This window comes from Narcine bancroftii, chromosome 2 (genome assembly GCF_036971445.1).
Source record: "Narcine bancroftii isolate sNarBan1 chromosome 2, sNarBan1.hap1, whole genome shotgun sequence".
Lineage (NCBI taxonomy): Eukaryota > Metazoa > Chordata > Chondrichthyes > Torpediniformes > Narcinidae > Narcine > Narcine bancroftii.
Genome location: NC_091470.1, coordinates 161,111,287 through 161,129,888, shown reverse-complemented (window position 1 = coordinate 161,129,888; position 18,602 = coordinate 161,111,287). Strand labels below are relative to the sequence as shown.

Genomic DNA, 18,602 nt, shown 5'->3' with positions numbered 1-18,602 from the left:
CCCTGTTCCCAGTTAAGGGTCCTCTCCCAATCGGCAGTCCAGCAGGTGGAAATAATGGTGAACGTACCATTCTGAGGCAGCACGTCTGCACCTGGCGATCAGGGGAAGCTTCAATCAAGAGCAGCTCGGATCAACAGAAGGAGATAATTTCTGCTTCCATTGCAGAGAGATAGAAACGGTAGCAATCTTGCAGTGCAGAAAGAGTGCATTTGATGCCACAGGTCCGTGCTATGTAAATATTCACCAGTTGTCCCAGCTTTCATCCCAAACTCGTTCTAACCCGACAACCTAGTGCTTGATGCACCCATTCTAATCCCGGCAGTAATATTGCTGTCGGCACATATGACTATTGAAAGAAAATGAATAGTGATGGAAATGTGGATGGCACAAGATAAGAAAGAATACAGAATGGGAGCAGTCTGGCAGTGAAGGTAGAGAGAAGCAGTCACTCCATTGCACTGAACAGCAGTAGGCTGTGATTCACAATTTTCCATTCACGCAAGCCCAAGGGAATTGAAGCTTTGAACAGCTCATAAAAAAACCCAGTTTGTTTAAGGAAGAAAGAAGAAATAATGTACATTAATATCACTCCTTATCACATTCCCGCTATGTCCCAAAGCACTTCACAAACAATTAATTATTCTGAAGCTGTTGCTATGTAGGCAAACTCAGCATTCAATTTGGATACAACCAACTCCAATAATGTGAGAGGTAAGTGACTTGTTAATCTAGTTCTTGGCAGTATTGGTTGAGGGAAGAGATGTAGACCCATGAATCCGGAAAGCTCTTAGCTCCAGATGAAATCCAGAACATCTGTTTGAGCCATAAACACAGAGAGAAGCACCTTTTATTGAAGGCACCCCAGCATCTCCTGTCAAATTTCATTCCATCACACCCTTTGGGAGAGTCAGGCCTACAGTCAGATTTCAATTCGGGTCCTTTTAACCATGAGACAAACTGAAGAAATTTATATCAGTGTTATGAATACTTTGCAGTAAATTCCAAGCCTTTCCTATAACGAAACCCACTATGACCTTTTAATGGTGAGAATTGCAGCAAGTCTTATTCCTGCCAATATATTCAAATTATTTTCGCTTCTATTGATTTTTAATTAATTTGCTTTGTTTTGTAGTGACAAGACCCAAAGTATTCTGACAGAAATGCTCGCAATGGGTCGGGATCAGTTCTATGTTCAGAACAACCTATTTAGCGTATCAGCCAAACATTTATCTGACAGTCTGACATTTTATAATGAAAATGCCATTTGACAAGTGGTTGTAAATCAGAGTAATCTCCTTTGAATTCCAACGCCCAGCATTGTGGCAGAATCAGTAGCTCAAATAGAGGGGGATCTTTCTTCATTGTGCGTGAGTGTGTTAAATAAATGAGAGGTCAGTGCTCCATTTTACACCAATTACAATTTTTACTTTCTACTGACGTCCTGCAGCCGAACCAAACATTCAGATCTTAGAATCCCTCATATTCTACCCCATCCAAAAACATGACTCCATCATTAATAATCTTACCGTCTCTTGTGTGGAATTCCCTGGCACAAACATATTGCATCAAACTCTTTCCTCTCTTTTTATGTGTCTCAGCATTATACAATAACATCCAAGTAAAGTATCTTGGAAGTAGTTTCGTACATCAGAATCAACCCAGCTCAACGGTCCGCCTCCCCCCCCAACCTAACTCAAAGGTCCTCCTTCCCTCCCCCCCACAACCCAGCTCAATGGCCCTCCTTCCCCCCCCAACCGAGCTCAACGGTCACCCTTCCCTCCAACTCAGCACAACAGCCCTCCTTCCCCTCCAACCCAGCTCAACAGCCCTCCTCCCCCAACCCAGCTCAACGGTCCGCCTCCCCCCCCAAACTAACTCAACGGTCCTCCTTCCCTCCCCCCCACAACCCAGATCAATGGCCCTCCTTCCCCCCCCAACCCAGCACAACGGTTATCCTCCCCTCCAACTCAGCACAACAGCCTCCTTCCCCTCCAACCCATCTCAACAGCCCTCCTTCCCCCAACCCAGCTCAACGGCCCTCCTTCCCCCAACCCAGCTCAACAGCCCTCCTCCCCCCAACCCATCTCAACGGCCCTCCTCCCCCCAACCCAGCTCAACGGTCCGCCTCCCCCCCAACCTAACTCAACGGTCCTCCTTCCCTCCCCCCCTCAACCCAGCTCAGTGGCCCTACTTCCCCCCCCAACCCAGCTCAACGGTCATCCTCCCCTCCAACTCAGCACAACAGCCCTCCTTCCCCTCCAACCCAGCTCAACAGCCCTCCTCCCCCCAACCCAGCTCAACGGTCCACCTCCCCCCCCAACCTAACTCAACGGTCCACCTTCCCTCCTCCCCACAACCCAGCACAATGGCCCTCCTTCACCCCCCAACCCAGCTCAATGGTCATCCTCCCCTCCAACTCAGCACAACAGCCCTCCTTCCCCTCCTACCCAGCTCAACAGCCCTCCTCCCCCCAACCCAGCTCAACGGTCCACCTCCCCCCCACCCTAACTCAACGGTCCTCATTCCCTCCCCTGCACAACCCAGCTCAATGGCCCTCCCTCCCCCCACAACCCAGCTCAACGGTCATCCTCCCCTCCAACTCAGCACAACAGCCCTCCTTCCCCTCCAACCCAGCTCAACAGCCCTCCTCCCCCCAAACCAGCTCAACGGTCCACCTCCCCCCACAACCTAACTCAACGGTCCTCCTTCCCTCCCCCCCACAACCCAGCTCAATGGCCCTCCTTCCCCCCCCAACCCAGCTCAACGGTCATCCTCCCCTCCAACTAAGCACAAAAGCCCTCCTTCCCCTCCAACCCAGCTCAACAGCCCTCCTTCCCCCAACCCAGCTCAACGGCCCTCCTTCCCCCAACCCAGCTCAACAGCCCTCTTCCCCCCAACCCAGCTCAACGGCCCTCCTCCCCCCAACCCAGCTCAACGGTCCGCCTCCCCCACAACCTAACTCAACGGTCCTCCTTCCCTCCCCCCCACAGCCCAGCTCAAAGGCCCTCCTTCCCCTCCCAACCCAGCTCAACGGTCATCCTCCCCTCCAACTCAGCACAACAGCCCTCCTTCCCCTCCAACCCAGCTCAACAGCCCTCCTCCACCCAACCGAGCTCAACGGTCCACCTCCCCCCCAACCTAACTCAACGGTCCTCCTTCCCTCCCCCCCACAACCCAGCTCAATTGCCCTCCCTCCCCCCCACAACCCAGCTCAATTGCCCTCCTTCCCCCCCCAACCCAGCTCAACAGGCCTCCTTCCCGCAACCCAGCTCAACGGCCCTCCTTCCCCCAACTCAGCTCAACAGCCCTCCTCCCCCCAACCCAGCTCAACGGCCCTCTTCCCCCCAACCCAGCACAACGGTCCGCCTCCCCCCCCCAACCTAACTCAACGGTCCACCTTCCCTCCCCCCCACAACCCAGCTCAATGGCCCTCCTTCCCCCCCTAACCCAGCTCAACGGTCATCCACCCCTCCAACTAAGCACAACAGCCCTCCTTCCCCTCCAACCCAGCTCAACAGCCCTCCTCGCCCCAACCCAGCTCAACGGCCCTCCTCCCCCCAACCTAACTCAACGGTCCTCCTTCCCTCCCCCCCTCAACCCAGCTCAATGGCCCTCCTTCCCCCTCAATCCAGCTCAATGGTCATCCTCCCCTCCAACTCAGCACAACAGCCCTCCTTCCCCTCCAACCCAGCTCAACAGCCCTCCACCCCCCAACCCAGCTCAACGGTCCACCTCCCCCCACAACCTAACTCAACGGTCCTCCTTCCCTCCCCCCCACAAGCCAGCTCAATGGCCCTCCTACCCCCCCAACCCAGCTTAATGGTCATCCGCCCCTCCAACTCAGCACAACAGCCCTCCTTCCCCTCCAACCCAGCTCAACAGCCCTCCTCCCCCCAAACCAGCTCAACGGTCCACCTCCCCCCCAACCTAACTCAATGGTCCTCCTTCCCTCCCCCCCACAACCCAGCTCAATGGCCCTCCTTCCCCCCCCCCAACCCAGCTCTACGGTCATCCACCCCTCCAAATCAGCTCAACAGGCCTCCTTCCCGCAACCCAGCTCAACGGCCCTCCTTCCCCCAACTCAGCTCAACAGCCTTCCTTCTAATCCAACCCAGCTCAACAGCCCTCCTTCCCCCAACCAAGCTCAACAGCCTTCCTCCCCCCAACCCAGCTCAAAGGCCCTCCTCTCCCCAACCCAGCTCAACGGTCTGCCTCCCCCCACAACCTAACTCAACGGTCCTCCTTCCCTCCCCCCCTCAACTCAGCTAAATAGCCCTCCTTCCCCCCCCAACCCAGCTCAATGGTCATCCTACCCTCCAACTCAGCACAACAGCCATCCTTCCCCTCCAACCCAGCTCAACGGTCCACCTCCCCCCCCAAACTAACTCAACGGTCCTCCTTCCCTCCCCCCCACAACCCAGCTCAATTGCCCTCCTTCCCCCCCCAACCCAGCTCAACGGTCATCCTCCCCTCCAATTCAGCACAACAGCCCTCCTTCCCCTCCAACCCAGCTCAACAGGCCTCCTTCCCGCAACCCAGCTCAACGGCCCTCCTTCCCCCAACTCAGCTCAACAGCCCTCCTCCCCCCAACCCAGCTCAACGGCCCTCTTCCCCCCAACCCAGCACAACGGTCCGCCTCCCCCCCCCCAACCTAACTCAACGGTCCTCCTTCCCTCCCCCCCACAACCCAGCTCAATGGCCCTCCTTCCCCCCCTAACCCAGCTCAACGGTCATCCACCCCTCCAACTAAGCACAACAGCCCTCCTTCCCCTCCAACCCAGCTCAACAGCCCTCCTCCACCCAACCGAGCTCAACGGTCCTCCTTCCCTCCCCCCCACAACCCAGCTCAATTGCCCTCCTTCCCCCCCCAACCCAGCTCAACGGTCATCCTCCCCTCCAATTCAGCACAACAGCCCTCCTTCCCCTCCAACCCAGCTCAACGGCCCTCCTTCCCGCAACCAAGCTCAACAGCCTTCCTCCCCCCAACCCAGCTCAAAGGCCCTCCTCTCCCCAACCCAGCTCAACGGTCTGCCTCCCCCCACAACCTAACTCAACGGTCCTCCTTCCCTCCCCCCCTCAACTCAGCTAAATAGCCCTCCTTCCCCCCCCAACCCAGCTCAATGGTCCACCTCTCCCTCCAACCTAACTTAACGGTCCTCCTTCCCTCCCCCCCACAACCCAGCTCAATGGCCCTCCTTCCCCCTCCAACCCAGCTCAATGGTCATTCTCCCCTCCAACTAAGCACAACAGCCCTCCTCCCCCCAACCCAGCTCAACAGCCCTCCTTCCCCCAACCAAGCTCAACAGCCATCCTCCCCCCAACCCAGCTCAACGGCCCTCCTCCCCCCAACCCAGCTCAACGGTCTGCCTCCCCCCCAACCTATCTCAACGGTCCTCCTTCCCTCCCCCACTCAACCCAGCTCAATGGCCCTCCTTCCCCCCCCAACCCAGCTCAATGGTCATTCTCCCCTCCAACTAAGCACAACAGCCCTCCTCCCCCCAACCCAGCTCAACAGCCCTCCTTCCCCCAACCAAGCTCAACAGCCATCCTCCCCCCAACCCAGCTCAACGGCCCTCCTCCCCCCAACCCAGCTCAACGGTCTGCCTCCCCCCCAACCTATCTCAACGGTCCTCCTTCCCTCCCCCACTCAACCCAGCTCAATGGCCCTCCTTCCCCCCCCAACCCAGCTCAATGGTCATCCTCCCCTCCAACTAAGCACAACAGCCCTCCTCCCCCCAACCCAGCTCAACAGCCCTCCTTCCCCCAACCAAGCTCAACAGCCATCCTCCCCCCAACCCAGCTCAACGGCCCTCCTCCCCCCAACCCAGCTCAACGGTCTGCCTCCCCCCCAACCTATCTCAACGGTCCTCCTTCCCTCCCCCACTCAACCCAGCTCAATGGCCCTCCTTCCCCCCCCAACCCAGCTCAATGGTCATCCTCCCCTCCAACACAGCACAACAGCCCTCCTTCCCCTCCAACCCAGCTCAACGGTCCACCTCCCCCCCCAAACTAACTTAACGGTCCTCCTTCCCTCCCCCCCACAACCCAGCTCAATGGCCCTCCTTCCCCCCCCAACCCAGCTCAATGGTCATCCTCCCCTCCAACACAGCACAACAGCCCTCCTTCCCCTCCAACCCAGCTCAACGGTCCACCTCCCCCCCCAAACTAACTTAACGGTCCTCCTTCCCTCCCCCCCACAACCCAGCTCATTGGCCCTCCTTCCCCCCCCAACCCAGCTCAATGGTCATTCTCCCCTCCAACTCAGCACAACAGTCCTCCTTCCCCTTCAACCCAGCTCAATAGCCCTCCTCCCCCCAACCCAGCTCAACGGTCCACCTCCCCCCCCAACATAATTCAACGGTCCTCCTTCCCACCCCCCCACTACCCAGCTCAACAGCCCTCCTCCCCCCAACCCAGCTCAATGGTCCACCTCCCCCCTAACCTAACTCAACGGTCCTCCTTCCCTCCCCCCCACAACCCAGCTCAATGGCCCTCCTTCCCCTCCAACCCAGCTCAACGGCTCTCCTTCCCCTCCAACCCAACTCAACGGCTCTCCTTCCTCTCCAACCCAGCTCAACGGCTCTCCTTCCCCTCCAACCCAGCTCAATGGCCCTCCTTACCCTCCAATCCAGCTCAACGGCTGTCCTTCCCCTCCAACCCAGCTCAACAGCCCTCCTCCCCCCAACCCAGCTCAACGGTCCACCTCCCCCCCCAACATAATTCAACGGTCCTCCTTCCCACCCCCCCACTACCCAGCTCAACAGCCCTCCTCCCCCCAACCCAGCTCAATGGTCCACCTCCCCCCTAACCTAACTCAACGGTCCTCCTTCCCTCCCCCCCACAACCCAGCTCAATGGCCCTCCTTCCCCTCCAACCCAGCTCAACGGCTCTCCTTCCCCTCCAACCCAACTCAACGGCTCTCCTTCCTCTCCAACCCAGCTCAACGGCTCTCCTTCCCCTCCAACCCAGCTCAATGGCCCTCCTTACCCTCCAACCCAGCTCAACGGCTGTCCTTCCCCTCCAACCTAGCTCAACGGCTTTCCTTCCCCTCCAACCCAGCTCAACAGCCCTCCTCCCCCCAACCCAGCTCAACGGTCCACCTCCCCCCTAACCTAACTCAACGGTCCTCCTTCCCTCCCCCCCACAAACCAGCTCAATGACCCTCCTTCCCCCCAACCCAGCTCAACGGTCATCCTCCCCTCCAACTCAGCACAACAGCCCTCCTTCCCCTCCAACCCAGCTCAACAGCCCTCCTCCCCCCAACCCAGCTCAACGGTCCACCTCCCCCCCGAACCTAACTCAACGGTCCTCCTTCCCTCCCCCCCACAACCCAGCTCAATGGCCCTCCTTCCCCCCCAAACCCAGCTCAACGGTCATCCTCCCCTCCAACTCAGCACAACAGCCCTCCTTCCCTTCCAACCCAGCTCAATGACCCTCCTTCCCCTCCAACCCAGCTCAACGGCTCTCCTTCCCCTCCAACCCAACTCAACGGCTCTCCTTCCTCTCCAACCCAGCTCAATGGCCCTCCTTCCCCTCCAACCCAGCTCAACGGCTCTCCTTCCCCTCCAACCCAGCTCAACGGCTTTCCTTCCCCTCCAACCCAGCTCAACGGCCCTCCTCCCCCCAACCCAGCTGAACGGCCCTCCTTCCCCCAACCCAGCTCAACAGCCCTCCTCCCCCCAACCCAGCTGAACGGCCCTCCTTCCCCCAACCCAGCTCAACGGCCCTCCTCCCCCCAACCCAGCTCAACAGTCCTCCTCCCCCCAACCCAGCTCAACAGCCCTCCTCCCCCCAACCCAGCTCAACGGCCCTCTTCCCTCCAACCCAGCTCAACAGCCCTCCTCCCCCCAACCCAGCTCAACAGTCCTCCTCCCCCCAACCCAGCTCAACGGCCCTCCTCCCCCCAACCCAGCTCAACGGCCCTCCACCCCCCAACCCAGCTCAATGGCCCTCCTACCCCCAACCCAGCTCAACGGCCCTCCTCCCCCCAACCCAGCTCAACGGCCCTCCTCCCTCCAACCCAGCTCAACGGCTCTCCTTCCCCCCAACCCAGCTCAACGGCCCTCCTCCCCCCAACCCAGCACAACAGCCCTCCTCCCCCCAAACCAGCTGAACGGCCCTTCTTCCCCTAACCCAGCTCAACAGCCCTCCTCCCCCCAACCCAGCTGAACGGCCCTCCTCCCCCCAACCCAGCTCAACGGCCCTCCTCCCCCCAACCCAGCTCAACAGTCCTCCTCTCCCCAACCCAGCTCAACAGCCCTCCTCCCCCCAACCCATCTCAACAGCCCTCCTCCCTCCAACCCAGCTCAACGGCCCTCCTCCCCCCAACCCAGCTCAACAGCCTTCCCCCTCCCCTCAACCCAGCATCATAGTGCAAATATTCATATTATAACCATCGTACAATGTTACTATAAGCAAAAATAGCAGGTGCACGAAAAAGTGTCTTTGGTTCATTGTTAATTCAGGAATCTGACGGCATTGGGGAAGAAGCTGCCCAAGTGCTTGTCTTTCGGCTCTCCTAATAGCATAACATTGATTTTTCCAATTTTAGGTAAGACTCACCCACATCTGATTCTACTGTTTCCATCTCTTTTTTCTAACTTTTCTTCTCATTTTCTTAATGCTCGTAATCTCTCCATCTGCCTGCCCTCTCCACTTCTCACATCTCCCACCATCTCATAATAAATTTCACCTTTATTTTATTTTGATAAAGGGTCCCAACCTGGAACATTGATGGATCATTTCTACCCAAGGATGCTGTCTGAGTTCTTTGTCTGCCCTCCAATTCCAAGTTGCTGTTTTTGAAGTGGGGGATTACTGGTTGTGAGGAGGCAATGAGAAACCCTAGTGAACTGGCCCGCATTAACCTTGCTTTCCCAGAGCGAATCCTTTTTCTCCATACTGACATTTCCAAATTTGAGATTGGTTTGGATTTCCACTGCACAAAGAATGAAATTGCCAAAAGCATAAATTTCACTGCACAGAAGCAGGTTCGGGCTTGAGCCCTTCATCAAGGTATGAGCGAGGGAGTTCAGTTCAATGTGGGGGCAGGGGCGGGGGGTTCTGGATTCTGTCAAAGATGATACTTGACTGGGATAAGCAGTATGGGAGGCAGCGTATTCCTTCCAGCAACTTCACTTGGTTTCTACAAGATCCAGCAACAAGACTCGAGGCTTTCAGTGCCAACTTCTGTGTTCCTTCTCCATCTTGCAAAGACCCAGGACTGAATTCCCATGAGATGGTGGAGATGTTACCCTTCTTCCCAAGAAGGATTTGAAAATATTTTTAAATTGTGTCCTCTGTGTGGTAATTGCTTGAGCTCAGCGTAGAATCTCTATTTTATGAATTTGGCATCAGGCATGTGAACACAGCAGCCTGTTCACAGTTGAGTGTGACTAAGGGCTCAGTGATCAGGAAACTGATATTGGTACACTTAACCTGCCAGATGATATGGAGGCATTTGGTAGAGACAACATTGATGGTATCTCTCCAGTGCTCTGAAGTCCAGGTATAATCACACTGCTGATTACCTATGCGATGAACCGGGTGATCTTCCAGGTCCCTACCCGGTAAATGTGCGATGTGAAATGTCCCAACCTGGCAGGGCAAATTAAACTCAGCTGGGCTCTTACACCTTGTGGGGGCAAGTGTCAGAGCCCGGCCAAGTTAACTCACTAATCGTTTTCTGGTGGTGTGAAAGCACAACATTGTCACTGCTGGAGGCGGACCACACCCCCCCCCCCCCCGCTTATAATGCCGGGTTGCCGATTAACCAGGTAAATCATGGTGCAATGGGAAAGGATCCCGAGTGCCACATGCCCGGTAAGTTTACCCGCTTCCTAGGAAGGGTTAGCAGTGTGAAAGGGGCCAAAGTCTCTGAAACATTCAAGAGGGCAGGGATAACTACTGCCTGGTAAAACACAAGCTTTGTCCTCGATTTGATGCAAACTTTTCCTCAGAGAACCATGGTTGTTCAGGTGATAGTGAAGGACTCCACATTTTCCAAGGGTTTGGGGGCTGGTGCTATCCAGTGGGGTCATTGTAGACAACCTTAATTTAACAGATGTTAAGTCTTTGACCCATTATATCTTATGTTTCGGTGAATGAGTCAATAATGACATTTGGCAGCCTGATTACCAATGATAGAGTGCCTTAGCTCTGCAGTGGAGATGACAGAGGTGAATAGTTTCTCATTGGGTCCGGTGTACCATCAATAAACACAAAAGGCTGATGTTGTGAAACTATCAGGCTCTTATTAAGTAAAGACAGGAACTACAATCAACCTCATTGACTGATTGAAGGAAAGAGAACGGGGAACATGCAAGGGGCTATGGGTAGGATTGGTCTTAGGAGGCATGTCCAGCCACCAGCAGCCAATCATGGCATTGTGATGCGCTGTTAGACAGAATCAGACACACACAAGGTAAAGACTGAACAACAGGCTTTAATCCACAAAATCCTCCACAGAGCCAGGTTGGCTGTGGCTGCAGCAACTCAGTGTGAGGCCTTGGTAGGCCGGCACAGGCTTATATCCCGGAGGGCGAATGACACTCAACCGGGTGAGGCTTGATCCATTCAGGCCGACTGATTGACAGCCGGCCAAGTGTTGTCCTGTCCCCTGACACTCCTGCAGGTACAGAGGTTGTTCCCTGCAGTAGGCTGGTGGTGTACCACCACATTTACCCACTTCTTTAAAATTGTCCCGGGGGGAGGGGGGGTCATTAACAAGGAATCACACCAACTATGTACACACAATATTTACAGGTTGAGATGATTAAGCGACCGTCGTAGGACTAGCTCCTGGTCACTGGCCAGAGGGGAAGTGGGGGGGCTGGCGGCAGGGGTGTGTGTGGCTGGTGTGTCGTGCGGAGGAGTGGCCGGGGGGGCCGGCGACGACGTATGCGGGTCATATTGGATGGGTGGGGGGGCGGGTTCATCTCCTAAGGCTGAAGCGGGCTCCTGGTGGTCAAGGAGGTCCTGCATGCCCCATAGCTGCCTGGGGATGGGGATGTATGCCCGGTTAGCGTCGTCCTGGGTTGGAGGGTGCTGTGGTGTGGTTGGTGCTCCTGCTGCTGCCAGGTCCCTGGTTGAGACGGTGTCCTCCTGCCACTGCCAAACCTAACATAAGCGTAGTTGTGGTTTGCATCTAGGAGCAAGTCCTGCTCGACCAGGGCTTTGGCTTTGTGTGTCTGTACGTGCTTCCACAGAAGCACCGGTCTCAGGGATGTGAACCATGCTAGGAGTGATATTCCAGTAGCTGTCTTCCTGGGGAATAAGAACAGGTGTTCGTGAGGGGTCTCATTGGTGGCCGTGCACAGCAGTGACCGAATGGCATGGAATGCCTCAGGCAGGATGTCCTGCCAGTACTCAATGGCCCACCCTTTTGATCTGAGAGCCAGGAGTACTGCCTTCCAGACCACCCCATTCTCACATTCCATTTGCCCATTGCCTCTCGGGTTATAGCTTGTCATGCAATTGGTCGCGATGACCCTCGCCGTCAGGTACTGGCGCAGCTCGTTGCACATGAAACTAGACCCCCGGTCACTGTGGATGAAGGCGGGGTAGCCAAACATAGTGAAGATCTGCTCCAGGGCCCTGATGATGGTGGCCGTGGAGGTGTCTGGACAAGGGATTGCGAAAGGGAAGCATGAGTACTCGTCCACTACCGTGAGGAAGTAGACGTTTCAGTTCGTGGAAGGCAGGGGCCCTTTGAAATCCATGCTGAGATGCTCGAAAGGCCGAATAGCCTTTACAACATGGGCCTGGGGGGTTGGGGCAGAAGAAGCGGGGTTTACACTCTGCACAGACCCGACAGGCCTCAGTCATGTCCCTGACGTCCCTGATGGTGTACGCAGATTTTGGGACATAACGGGTGACGCCCGGATGGCAGAGGGACTCATGCAATGCCTGCAACCTGTCATCACGCATAGATGCGCAGGTGCGAGAGAGGGCATCAGAGGAGTCATTAAACTTCCCGGGGCGGTACTGGATGTCGTAGGTGTAGATTGCCAGCTCGATTCTCCAGCACAGGATCTTGTCATTCTTTATCTTGCTCTTATGGGAAGTGTTAAAATGAACACCACGGCCTGCTGGTCCGTGAGGAACGTGAATCTCCTGCCGGCCAGGTAGTGGCACCAGTGGCGGACCGCTTCCACAATTGCCTGGGCCTCCTTTTCAATGGTAAAGTGCCCTAGCTTGGAGCCGTGGAGGGTCCTGGAAAAGAAGGCGACAGGGCGTCCCATTTGGTTGAGGATAGCAGCGAGGACCACCTAGGAGGCATCGCTCTCCACCTGGAAGGCGATGTCTTGCCTGATACAGGTGAAGACTCCCTGTGCCTCAGGTGGGAGGGGAAAAATTGTGGCTTGGGCCAGTGGGCAGACCTTGTCCAAGAAGTGAGGGACCCACTGCGAGTAATAAGAGAACAGGCCCAGGCACCTACAGAGGGCCTTTAGCGTGGGGGGCAGAGGTAACTCCATTAATGGGCGCATCTTTTCCGGATCTGGGCCGAAGACTCCATGGGCCACGATGTACCCAAGGATGGCGAGGCGGGTGGTGCTGAACACACACTTCTCCTTGTTGTAAGTGAGGTTCAGCTCTGCGGTCGTCCGGAGGAATTTTTCCAGGTTAGCATCGTGGTCCTGCTGGTCACAGCCGCAGATAGTGACGTTATCCAGATATGGGAACATTGCCTTTAGCTTATGCCGGTCTACCATGCGATCCATCTCCCGCTGGAAGACAGAGACCCCATTCGTGACCCCAAAATGAACCCGGCGGAACTGGTAAGGTGCCCGTCCGCCTCAAAGGCGTTGTAGGGCTTGTCCTTCAGGTGGATAGGGATTTGGTGATACGCCGACTTCAGGTCAGTCGTGGATAAAACCCGGTAGCGGGCAATGTGACCCACACCAGGTCCCACAGTACTTACAGGGGAGCCTGGCGCAGCGACGTTCTCCTCCCCAGCTCGGCCTGGCGCTGCAGCTGCAGTGTGAGAGGGCCATGAGAGAGCCTGGGGAAAATCAAAATTGAAGGCTTCGATGTCCAGGGCTGCTGCTTCCAGGGTTTGGACCACTTCCAAAGCCCTGGTTAGGGCATAGATGTTGTCTTCCAGCAGCTTCTGCCGGATGGCCCTCAAGCGTAGCCCTAGGACGAAGGCGTCCCAGATCAGCCTCTCGACCTCCTATCCACCTACCCCGGGTTCAGCCAGACACGGTTGGGCCATCTCTCGCAAGTGTCGAAGGTAAGACTCAGCCGTCTCCCCAGGTTGCTGGGCTCGGTTGTTGAGGAGGTACCTTGCACCGACCACATTCATGGGGGCCTTGTACAAGTTCTCAAGAGTTCCATTGCGCTCTTGTATGTGGTGCAGCCTTTGGTTACCTGGAAGGCGCGGGGACCCAGTTTTGACCGGAGTAGGACCAACCTCTTCCGATTGGAGTCCAGGATGTCACCCTCATATGCCTCGATGATTGCCTCGACTGTGTGCTGCCAGATCTCAAAGCATGTCTAGGCTTCCAGGTGGCATGGATCAACCTTGAGGCTCCCTGCACATGGGAGTTTTTCCATGGTAGCCATGGGAAAAGTTTGTGGATTAAATTGTGGTGCGCTGTTAGACAGAATCAGACACACACAAGGTAAAGACTGAACAACAGGCTTTAATCCACAAAAACTTCCACAGAGCCAGGTTGGCTGTGACTGCAGCAACTCAATGAGAGGCCTTGGGAGGCTGGCACAGGCTTATATCATGGAGGGTGATTTGACACCCAACTGGGTAGGGCTTGATTCATTCAGGCTGACTGATTGGCAGCCGGCCAAGTGTTGTCCTGTCCCCTTACACTCCTGCAGGTACAGAGGTTGCCCCCTGCAGTAGGCTGGTGGTATACCACCACAGGCACAACGGTGGTTTACTACAGGGTCCACTCAAGCAGGAAGCGTATTCAAAATGAGGTGAAGCATCTTGGTGAAAAGGATTGAAACAGGGCAAGGCAATGACAACGTCTCGCATGTACCACATCTACAATGGATTGAATCTGTGCTAAATCTATGTTTAGAATATGCAAGGTGAAAAAAGACTATGTATGGTGGTTGAAACTGGAACCTGTATTTTTGTGTTGTCCCATGGTGAAGAAGAGGTCCATTATGCTTTAGATGCATAATGTCTACACTACAATTTGGGGAACAATTCTTCAACCACTGAAGGGTAGCTGCCTGCCTTTTGCTTACACCATGAAGAAGGCCTTAGGCCTGAAACGTTGCTAACATATCTTTACCTTCTATGGATGCTGCGAGACCGGCTGAGTTCCTCCAGCATTTCCTTGTGGTTTTACGACAATGTCAGATGTTCGTGTTTCTCTTCTTTAACTTTTTAAACGAGAATGTTTGCAGACCCTGTGATTATAGTTTTTTCCACGGAAAAAGCTGGCGGAAACTTAGCAGGTCCCGCAGCATTCTTTATGCAGCAAAGGTACATGATCAATGTTTCGGGCCTGAGCTCTTCATCAGGGTACGGGCAAAAAACAGGCAGGCACCCAGTGCTCCCGCTAAGCTGCGCGCGCACAGCTTAGAGGGAACCCTGCGGAGGCGCCCGAATAAAATGGTGGGGCACGCTCACTGACTGCTTGTGCATGTGTGCGCACGCACAGCTTAGAGGGAACCCTGCGGAGGCGCCCGAATAAAATGGTGGGGCACGCTCGCTGACTGCTTGTGCATGTGTGCGCACGCACAGCTTAGAGGGAACCCTGCGGAGGCGCCCGAATAAAATGGTGGGGCACGCTCGCTGACTGCTTGTGCATGTGTGCGCACGCACAGCTTAGAGGGAACCCTGCGGAGGCGCCCGAATAAAATGGTGGGGCACGCTCGCTGACTGCTTGTGCATGTGTGCGCACGCACAGCTTAGAGGGAACCCTGCGGAGGCGCCCGAATAAAATGGTGGGGTCCGCACACTGACTGCCTGTGCATGTGTGCGCGCGCACAGCTTAGAGGGAACCCTGCGGAGGCACCCGAATAAAATGGTGGGGCGCACGCACTGACCGCTTGCGCATGTGTGCGCGCGCACAGCTTAGAGGGAACCCTGCGGAGGTGCCCGAATAAAATGGTGGGGCACGCTCACTGACTGCTTGTGCATGTGTGCGCACGCACAGCTTAGAGGGAACCCTGCGGAGGCGCCCGAATAAAATGGTGGGGCACGCTCACTGACTGCTTGTGCATGTGTGCGCACGCACAGCTTAGAGGGAACCCTGCGGAGGCGCCCGAAAAAATGGTGGGGTCCGCACACTGTCTGCTTGTGCTTGTGTGCGCGCGCACAGCTTAGAGGGAACCCTGCAGAGGCACCTGAATAAAATGGTGGGGCGCACTCACTGACTGCTTGTGCATGTGTGCGCGCGCACAGCTTAGAGGGAACCCTGCAGAGGCACCGAATAAAATGGTGGGGCGCACTCACTGACTGCTTGTGCATGTGTGCGCGCACACAGCTTAGAGGGAACCCTGCGGAGGCGCCCGAATAAAATGGTGGGGTCCGCACACTGACTGCTTGTGCATGTGTGCGCACGCACAGCTTAGAGGGCGCCCTGCGGAGGCGCCCGAATAAAATGGTGGGGTAAGGGGAAGAGGGAGGAGCACAAGAAGTCATAGGTGGACATGGGTGGGAGGGAACAGGATTAACTGAAGCTGAGAAATGTTGGGGAGGGAATAGCTATTCGAATGGAGATGGAAGGGGGTATGGAGAAATTATTATTATCATTTATTTTTATCAGTAAATTCACTGGTGTGTTTCAGACCTTACCAAAGTACTAACCCCTTAAACGTACTGATTTGCTTCATAGACGTTTGGAACATCTTGAGAGTGCAAAAGGTCAAATATAAATGCAGTTCCTTTCTTTCTTTAACAGAGCTCAGCCTAAGACCAACAGAAGGGGAAATGAAGGAGAGTTTCAGTGTCAGTAATCTGGGACAGAGGGTAAATGAAACCCAGAGGACTGCCAACTTTAGTTACAATCAATAGTATTTCCAGGATGTTCAAATCTCGGTGCTGGAAAATGAGTTAAAAATAAAAATATGCCCTTCTGACAATGAAAGCCAACAGCTCAGGTTTGTGTCCGAAACATATTAGAGACCTGCTAGTGTATTATTAAGATCATGAGTCACCATTTCAGACAAAGAGGTACATAGTTATATATTTTGAGTTTAATTTTTAATTGCTTTCAAGGTTCTCTGCTTGGAGTGTTTACTGCCACCTGCTGGCACATAATGAATATTGCAAAAATGAACCACAATGGGATATTTTACCAGTACAGGTACTCCTCAACTTACATCTGTGTTCCGTTCTGACCGACCGGTCGTATCTCGAAATGGACATATATAGGAAATGCACTGTATCTGTGTTATTGTTCGTCAAATACAAAATGGCAGCCAGCTGCCTTATTTTCCATAGAAAGACCCGACTTCCACTTGTAAATGCGTAATTTTTATACTTTTTCTTTATTTTAAAAAAGTTTTGGTCGTATGTATGGATGGCCGTAAGTCGCGTAGGTGGTTCGTCGAGGAATACCTGTATCCATGGTTAGCTAACTCTATTAATTCCCGCACAGACCTGTCTGTCCTTGGCTTCATCCATTATGGAGCCACACATCATAATTCTACTGGCCGACTCTGACACTGGCCCACTGACATGAATATTGATATTTCTAATTTTGGGTAACGTCCTCCTCAATTTGGTTCCACTGTTTCTATCTTTTTTTTAACTATCTCCGTTCTTACTTTTCTCTTGAACTCCTTATCTCCACAGTGATCTCTCTCTTTGCCTGTCCAAGTAACTGCTATCACTTCCTGTCCAAGATCTTATCACCTCTCAGATCCTCCCCAGCTTCCTATTCCCCCCACTTTGTTATATTTGTGTCTCAATAAAAGGTCCCAACTTGAAACATTCACAGACCAATTTTACCCGGGACTGCTGCCTGACCTGCTGAGTTCCACCAGCTTCTCTTCGTTTGCTCAAGATTCCAGGATTTACCATTTTTGTGTTTCTCCACAGACCATCTCCTCATGTAGGCCCATTGATCAGGAACTAATGGACAGAACATCAGCCCAAGAAACAAAGAACTGCGTGATCGTCCCCACAGGTCACTGACTAAGAAAAGGCAAAAGATGACCAGGAGTTGACATGGTGGCTATGGAGCACCCACTCCAACAGGCCATGAAAGAGCCCCTCAAAGAACCTTTGATCATCTCAGTAAGAACTGGAGAACCATGCACGTCAGTGTTGCCCCCTTCAGCTGCAAAATGTGTCCATGGTGATAAGGGTCGTCTCAATCTTCCAGAAACCTCTCATTTTCTTGATTATCTATGGAAGCTCAGATAAGCAGAAGTCTTAAGGATAAAAGGATCATGGTAACTCTCAGAAAATCTAGAAGTTTTTTACAACAGCCATCAAGCTCCTGAAATGCCCGTGCAACCCAATTCACAAACTATTTCTCGACCCACCAAAGGAGGATCTGTCTGCACTCTTGTAACGTCACATTTTTGGACTTGCTGCAGCTGTGAGTATTTATCGATCATTTTATATTTTTTCTCTTTTTTCCTTCTCTTGTTTGGTAATGTAATTCCTACTTATAGTGTGCAAGTGTATTTAGCTGCAGCAACCAGGAATTTTAGTGCACCTGTTGCAGTAGAAGTCCATAAATCCGGACTGCTTGGGGAATTGGGTTGGTCCAGATTCCAAATTTTCCAAATCCTCGGGTGGTTCAGATGATGATCTTGGGCAGTAGTTTTAAAATTCAATTTTAAGAAGAAATAAGAGATGAACAGGTAAATTTGGATAGTTTGCTATGAAAACAAGCAGTATTAAAGAAAAATAAAATCAACGAGCGTGGTCACTTGTTTCCACTGTGCATCTGTATATAAAATATAACATAATCCATCATAACAGGTATATGCAGACGCACATGCTCACATACATGCGCGCGCACCCACACACACACACACACTTAAAACGTTTGAGAGTTTTTGAAAAGTTTAGATTCTCAGGTGATCCAGATTTCTGGCACTTGGATTTTTAGACTTTGACTGTCCATTGTACTTACGTATGTGACAATAAACTTACATCAGCATCTTCCACTATCTAAATACTGGGGTTCAATATTGCTTTTAAGAAATGTGGAGAGATAATCAGCAGGACCTCAGAGTAAAATTTCATTTTTCACAAACAACAAACATATCCAGACTTGCAATAGATGTCACCTTTCCATTAGGGTCACTATGGACAAATGCCCCAATTTTCTTACTAAGTGCATCATTAACTCTTAAATAACTACGTTCCAATAAACAAAATAAAAATTACGACAATAAAACTTTCTTTTTAATATATTTTTATGAATTTGAGAGAGAGTAATATTACATGGGTTGTATTCATTGGCACATAGGAGAATGAGAGGAGATCTCATGGAGGTATTTCGTATTTTGAAAGGTTTAGATAGGGTGGATGCGGGTAAGATGTTTCCCTTGGTGGGTGAATCGAGGACAAGGGGGTCATAGTCTGAAAATTAGAGGTTGTCCATATAAAACAGAGATGAAGAAGAACTTCTTTAGTCAGAGAGGGGTCGTGGATCTGTGGAACT

At 53.3% G+C, this 18,602-nt stretch overlaps 1 protein-coding gene across 1 annotated transcript; it reads left to right on the top strand.

Annotated features, from left to right (window-relative positions):
- The first annotated feature begins 608 nt into the window (after positions 1 to 608).
- LOC138752974 (uncharacterized) lies at positions 609 to 8,132 on the top strand. The gene is made up of 4 exons (XM_069915574.1): positions 609 to 658; positions 1,133 to 1,236; positions 4,482 to 4,630; positions 7,335 to 8,132. Exons 1-4 carry the CDS (start codon positions 609 to 611, stop codon positions 8,130 to 8,132), a joined length of 1,101 nt encoding a protein of 366 aa, XP_069771675.1.
- The last annotated feature ends 10,470 nt before the right edge of the window (positions 8,133 to 18,602 follow it).